Source organism: Dendrobium catenatum, unplaced genomic scaffold (assembly GCF_001605985.2).
Source record: "Dendrobium catenatum unplaced genomic scaffold, ASM160598v2 fragScaff_scaffold_43, whole genome shotgun sequence".
NCBI classification, from domain to species: domain Eukaryota; kingdom Viridiplantae; phylum Streptophyta; class Magnoliopsida; order Asparagales; family Orchidaceae; genus Dendrobium; species Dendrobium catenatum.
In genome coordinates, this window is record NW_021318505.1 from 382,275 (window position 1) to 389,936 (window position 7,662).

Sequence of the window (7,662 nt, forward strand, 5' to 3'; positions counted from 1 at the left end):
GGCTTTCCTGATATTTTTATTCAGCTTGTTATGCAATGTGTTTCTTGTCCAAAGTTTTCCATTATTATTAATGGGAAAAGAAGTAAATGGATTCATGTTGAATGTGGTTTTAGACAAGGATGACCATTATCTTCAGTATTAAGATAGTTGCTATTTAGTTTTGCATATTTGATTTTTTTGCAACTTATATATTTTTTATGATTCCAAATATTATTATTTTGATTATTATTTCTCCTAACATATTTTTGGAAGAATTATTTTTCTTGAATGCATATCTTTTGTCAAGTGTTGGGTTTTGAGGAAGAAACCTTCTATAATACGATTTGGATTTTTGCAGTGTTGCTTGGTTTTGCCAGAAGCATTTCAAAATTCGTCTGCCATACCAAATTTGTTTTAATGAAAGAATAATTACGACATTCAACAAATAATTAAATACCAACAAGGAGTTATAGGAATAGAAGCATATCTTTAAATACAAACAAAAAATCTTTAATTAATCTTTAAATATATGCCAACAAAAATTCATAACCTTGAATAAAAGTATAAAACTACAATCTAGCACTGATATGTCAAGCACAAAAACATTCAAAACATGGGTGCATTGTGAAAGAAAAAGAAAAACACATTCATAATACATAAATAAAGTTACTAATGTTTCTCTTAATTAATTCCACAAAAGTAAAATCATATATCTCCTAATTTGCATCGTGAAAGCTATCCTCACAATTTAAGTCTTCATGTCCTGCTTCACTAAAATCTGCAGCCACAAATGCACCTAAATCATTGAAGTCAATAAAGTCATCTCCATCTCCTTCATTCTCAAGTTCACCTTCACAAACAAATTAAAAATATTAATGGGTATTTTTTATTTTACTTAAATAATATGTTCATATTTTACTAACTTACTAGGTGTAGGCTGAGTGGATGCAATATTTGCTCTTCAATACATGTATTGAAGACTCTTCGTATATCTCAGTTTCCAACTCCTCTAATGTAAGATTTGGAGGTGATTCCTCATCAAGGGCCCAAAAATATACTATTTCAACACAAGTGTAATCAAGAGGATCATAGCTTCTTTTTTTAGTTTAAACCTAAATAATGAAGTAATAATTTTAGTGACATTTCTATAAACATACAATGTATTGATTGCGTTCAAAAATAAATAATTATACCTATCTTTTAAATTTATATTATATCAAAGATACACGAGGTCGTTCAATCGTTGATGCTCCAAATGATTGCATCTCTTTGAGTGAATTTGTTCAAAAACACTCCAATTTCTTTCGCAACCAGATGATGATGATGTTTGGCTAAGAATTCTTATAGCAACTTTCTGCAAGTTAAGGGCACTTGATCCAAACATCTTCCACCACTCATCTGCATAATGTGATATTATAAAGTTTAGTAAATAAGCATATAAGTCAAAAAAAGGTATATGCATGGACATTTAAAAGATAATTACCAGGTTGCATTTCCTTTGCCATCGTTAGAGCAATTGATTTTCCAAAACTTTCTAAGCTATCTCGAAATAATCCAACCTCATTCATTGCAAGTTTGGGCTTATGAAAAACATCCTTATTTCCAATAAGTTCAACAAGTCCTTGCAATACTTCTGTCTTTTGATAGTAATTCTCCTTTTCGTACTGAAATTGAGGATTTAGAAAATATGCTGCTGCATGAATGCCTTGTCTTAATTGAGTATCCCATCTTCTTTTTACTATACTGGTGAATGGCTTATATAATCTTTTAACATTTCTAAACATAGCTTTGATTGCCTTCCGTGCCCTATACATTCCATCATATAAATAATCAAGTGATGGTTTCTCATCTGAGTCCATAATGCGCAACAACCTGATCAAAGGACCTGCTATCTTTGAAATTATTAAACAATCATTCCAAAACTTTAAATCTAAGATTATTGCAGCTGCTCTTTCCCCGTACAGGTTTTGGCTATCTTTGAATCTGCATAAAACTTACTTGTAATTAAAACTTGTTGATCATTTTTATGCTCACATATACTATTTAAGGTTATGGAAGTTGTTGCAAACCGTGTGGCTCCTGGACGCACAATCTCCTTCCAACCCTGCCTTTTCCTAAGCCAAGCAAGTACATAAACATGATTATAAGCAAAAATCATCACATTGGATGCTTTCTTTGCCAAGTCCTCTATGAGAGGCATGCTGCCCAAGTCTTTCAAAATTAAATTCAAACAGTGTGCAGCACAAGGCAACCAATAAATGTTGTTAAATCTAGCTTGTAAGAGCTCACCTGCTTTCTTGTAATTAGCAGCATTATCGGTAACAAGCTGAACAATGTTTTCAGGCCCTACCCACTCAACAATTTCACTAAATAATGAGCACAAGTTTGTAGCATCCTTAACAATATCTAATGCATCCACTGATTTCAAAAAAGATACACCACGGGGGCAATAAATCATAAAATTTATTAATGTTCTACTCCTTCCATCAGTCCATCCATCCGCCATAAGAGTACATCCTGTGTCCTTCCAAGTATTTCTATAGCAATCAATGAGTAACCTACACTCCTCTTTATAATCCTTAAGTAGGTTAACCCTCATATTATGGTAAGATGGAAGCTTGTATCCAGGACCTATAGCAGTTATAGCATCCACAGCTTTCTGTGCATATGGTGAATTTAAGGCATTGAAAGGTATGCAACAATAAAAAAACCACCTTGCTAGAGCTAGGTCAGCATGATGTACTACTTCCTTAGATGCCAAAACACTTTTGATTGAAGGTGGTGAACCTGATTTTGTTCTTGGAGCAAAGAAAGTGTCAATCTCAGCAAGCTTTCTCTTCCCCTTAGCAAGTTCTAATATATATGCTTCAGAGGATTGGGATTTAGGTTGGGAGGAAGAATCCCCTCCTTCGTCTACTTCAGCATCTATTGGAAATCGTGTGCTTTCTAACTCCTCTTGCACTTGTTGTTTTCTTTTTGAAATATCCTTTAAGTTCTCCTGCATTTGAAATCTAACATCATATGGAACCTTCTTGCATGCTGCTATATTCCCCTTAACTTTTGCTAGATGTTGTTTCATTATATTTATTCCTCCTCCCTTGTACACAATACCACAATGCAAACATTTGAATTGTCTCTTCCCCTCAGCTCCTTTAATCTCACTAAAATGATTCCACGCAATATCCACCTTTTCACGCACACTACAACTTGAAGCTTTGCAAATTGGATACACAACAAAGTCTAGAAAACCTTGGGATTAAGATGAATTATGAGGATTATGCTCTAATTATTGATATATATCTGAAACAACCATATAAAAATTTTAAATAAAAATGACAACTAGATTGAGGGATTCAACAAATAAATAGATATTGCTAACAAATAATCATATTGAGATAACATGGAAATCCAATAAAATAAAAACTAAAATAGGAAAAAAATTCAAAGAAGCATTTAGATAATGTAGGAAGATCCAAAAAGAAAAGAAAAAAAAAAGTTAAACCCCGCGGTAAACCAGCGGCTAGGATCGTCGGAGGAGTTCGCCGGCGGCTTGGATGATCGTGCTGTTGTTATTAAGAAAGGAAGTCATCCAACTAATTCAAAGAGAGAAAAAAATGTTGAAAAAAAACAAATTTAAATCTCACGGTAGGAGGACGTCGCGGATGGGATGGTTGGAGGAGTTCGCCGCGGATGGGATGGTTGGAGGAGTTCACCGCGGATGGGATGGTCAGAGGACGGGAGGAGTTCACCATGATTGGGATGCTTCGGTCGACGAGCCAATAGTGGAACACCAGAACAGCCGCTTCTTCAGTTGTCAAATTCAAGCGAGTATAGGAACAGCCAAATAATGAATCCATTGAATCGCTATTTAGGGTAGAGGAGCGTCACGAGCGATTCGCAGCCTCATTACACGCGTGTGATCATTTTTGGACGACTGAGATTCACTAATCTTAGAACCGGCCGATTCTTCAAAACCCGCCCGGTTTGGCAGTTCATCGGTTCAACCGGGTTCTTGATCGGTTTTTTGCTGGTTTCGCTTACAGCCGGTTCTTTTGGCAAACCAGACCGCCCGTCAGACTGGTTCGCGGTTAAACCGGTCGAACCGGCCGGTCCGGTCCGATTTTGAAAATGTTGGTATTTTTATTTTATTGAGTCTGAGAGAGTGTGTTTGTAATTAAGTAATTGAGCACACACATACGGGGGAGAGTTTTAAAATTCATATTTTTAAACTGATCGTACAGTATGAAACTAGTTCGTATGGGATGATCTGGTCAGTTATTTTCCCTAATGAGCAATGGAGTGAACAGAAATGACCCAAAATGTTTCTAAGTAAAGATCATACGGATGATATTTTTCGTTCATACTGGGATGATATTTTTCACTTGGAGAGTGTGAATAGCTGAAGGTTCTCTGCCTACACTTGGAGAGTGTGAACAGCCGAAAGTTCTCTGCCTACACTTGGAGGGTGTGAAAGGAAAACGGTTCTCTGCCGTACCAGCAATTGGTGGAAGAGAGTTTTGTAAAGGCTTCTCCGCCTTACTGTGGGAGCAAAAGGAGAGTAACTTTGGTAATAGTGTAATACCTGAAGTGGGAGGCTTTAGGGAGTGGATGTAAGTCATGTTTTATCAAACCACTATAAACCTTTGTATCTTTTTATTTCCACTGCTTTAATTTTTGCAAGTTTATTTTTCCTTGGTTCAAATTTTTTTTTAAAAATTTAAAATCAACTTGCTACAAATCATTAATCGATTTCATTTTTTAAATCCAATAGTGTTAAAATTTTAAAATTACCAATTCACCCCCCCCCCCCCCCTCCTAATTCCCCCCCCCCCCCCCTCTTGGTTAGCCTTGGGATATTAGTTTAGGTTTAACCATCTATTTTAGATTCAAAAAGTTTCAACATTCAGAACTATTTATTCTTTGTTCATAGCTGTTATCAAAATCTTTACAGAAGAGAGGACAAGGACTTGGTATTAAAATTGCTTCTAATACTCCTAAAATTACTCATTTGTTATATAGCGTTGATGTAATGATTGTTGTTGAAGTTTCTTCTTCCAATGCAAATTATATAAACAAGATTATGGGTGATTATTGTGAATGGATTGGTCAAAGAATTAACAAGGAAAAATCACAATTATTATTTGGAAAATCCATTTAACGGATGGCTTAGAAAATTGTAGGAAGAATATTGGGTGTTCATAAAGTAAAGGAATTATGCTATCTTGGTGTGAAGTTGCCTGTAAGGAGACACAAATACAATGATTTCTACTTTATTCTTAACAAAGCCATAAGCAAACTTAATATTTGGAGTTTGCAGAATTTATCTTTAATAGGAAAAATTGCTTTGCTGAAATTAGTTTTTTCTTCCATACCTCTATTTTAGATGACTCGCTCATTGGTTCCTAAGAGTATCTTTTATAATTTGGACAAGTGTTGCAGGAACTTATTAAGGCATAAGGAATAGGGGAAGAGAGGTATGCACTACATTTCATGGAAAATTCTTTGCAAATCAGTTGAGCAAGGTGGATGGGGTATTCAAGGAGCTGCACAAAGGACTTGTCTTGTAAGAGCTAGAATTTCATGGAACTTCATCAATAATCAAAATTCTCTGCTTAATAAAATCATTTTTGCAAAGTATGGTAATACTATTTGGAAAGATGATTCAAGGAAAAATTCTTCTACGACTTGGCGCATTATTAAAGATGGTGCTCATTCTTTGAATAAAATCATTAGATAGAGAATTTCAAATGGAGAATCTATCAATATCATAAATGATACTTGGATATTGGATAGATGTTTCAATAAATGGCTTGCTTGCATTAATATTCATTAGATAGAAGATAGAAATATTTCTAGTTTGTTGGACGAAAGAGGAGAATGGAAAAAGGAATCATTGATTAATCTATTTTATGCTGAAATGGTGGAAGTCATCATCGAAATTCCTGTAGATAAAGCTTTGAGACAAGACGAAGTGGAACTGCTGGTCAACAATAATGGAAAGTCTATTGTTGCTATGGCTTTTCATGCTGAAAATAAAATTGAAGAGGATGGTATTAATATTAATTAGATGAAGAAGTTCAAACTTAATCCTAAAGCTAAGATGTTATGGTGGAGGCTTATTAATAATTCATTACCTACTAATAGTTGGATGAAGTATAGAAGACTTCGGGAGCATAGCACATGTCCAAGAGGCTGTAAGGAAGATGAAGATAATATTCACATTACTACATGTTGTAGTAAACTGCTTGAAATCTTTTATGCTTTGGAAAGATGGGGAATTCATATGCCTTATCTCATTGGCGTAGCGGATTGTTGGAAGGAATTGGAGAAATTATCTGATGCAAATTCTACCTTGGTTAAAATATATCTGAATGTTGTGTATCAGAATTGGAAGGCAAGGAATTCTTATATGCATGGTTTGAAGGTCCTTTCGTCTCACTCTTTAGCTGCTAATGCTTTATCGCATGCTTCACAATCTTTATTTATTCCAATTTACAATAACTTGGATATTAATCAGCACTTGTTGCTATATAAAGCTTGGTATCCTCTGCCTACAAATTGGATAAAACTCAATGTGGATGCTTGTTTATAGAAATCTAATAAGGCAAGTATTGTCGGGAGTATTGTGAGATCACAAAGGAAAATTTCTTATGGTATATGGAAAGAAATTGCTTCATTGGGACATTTCTCTATTGGAGCTAATTGATGTTTTTTATTTCAAATTTTTTATTCAAGGATGGATGAATGGAATAAAAGGTATTATTATCAAAGGTGATAATATCAATGTGATCAAGCTTCTTAAACAATAAATAATGAAGAATCAGAATAAAGTGGTGCAAAAAATGGACTTCTCATTTTTAGATTGTTTTAATAATGCTAATTTCCATTTTTTCTAGAGAAGGAAATAAATTGGCGAATGGTTGTGCTAATTATGCCTTAATGGTTGTGCTAATTATGCCTTAATAGGAGATTTTTATTGGGATTGTACTTTATTTGGGAACCTTCCTTCAAGTATTGCTAACTTGATTAGGAAGGATTGTGATAGTATTTATATCACATAGGGTTTTGTATTTCTCTTTTTTTTTTATAAGTTTAATGCATTTGCAGTTCTTCATAAAAAAGGTAGCCTCTCTAGCAGTCATGTACTTCCATTGCACCTTGACCATAAGAACTTATTTTCTCCTCAAGTTTCTCACATCATATGCCAAAATCCTATCAGTCTCTACCCTATAGTAGCGATTCAAATGAACTTTAACATCTTTAATAGATAATCAAATCAAATACCTAATTTCTCAAAGAAGACACATGAAACACCAGTGTATATCAGATATATGATCGGTAACATGAACCTATAAGCAAAACTGCCAATACTTTCAATGATCTTAAAAGGTTCAATAAACTGTGTACTTAGCTATCTGATTCTCCCAAATCTATTGACACCTTTCATATGGATGACCTTAACATAAATAAAATTGCCAATCTTAAACTCAACCAACATGTGTTTTTGACCTTAATATTTCTTATATATATCCTGTGCATATCTGAAACTTTCTCTAATCAAATGGATCTTTATTTTAGTATCATCCATAAAGGCTGACCATATCACATGTCTAAATCTCACCTCTATCAAAGTCAAAGTATTCCTGCACTTCCAACCATATAGAGCTTTGTAAGGAGTTATAC

The 7,662-nt window shown here is 34.2% G+C and overlaps 1 protein-coding gene across 1 annotated transcript; it reads right to left on the reverse strand.

The window, feature by feature from the left end:
* Positions 1–695: 695 nt before the first annotated feature.
* On the reverse strand, positions 696–3,058 carry LOC110107070. The gene is made up of 5 exons (XM_020837212.1): positions 2,269–3,058; positions 2,049–2,190; positions 1,463–1,962; positions 1,291–1,377; positions 696–829 (listed from the first exon to the last, which is right to left on the reverse strand). The coding sequence occupies exons 1-5, from the start codon at positions 3,056–3,058 to the stop codon at positions 696–698; spliced, it is 1,653 nt and encodes a 550-aa protein (XP_020692871.1).
* Positions 3,059–7,662: the final 4,604 nt, after the last annotated feature.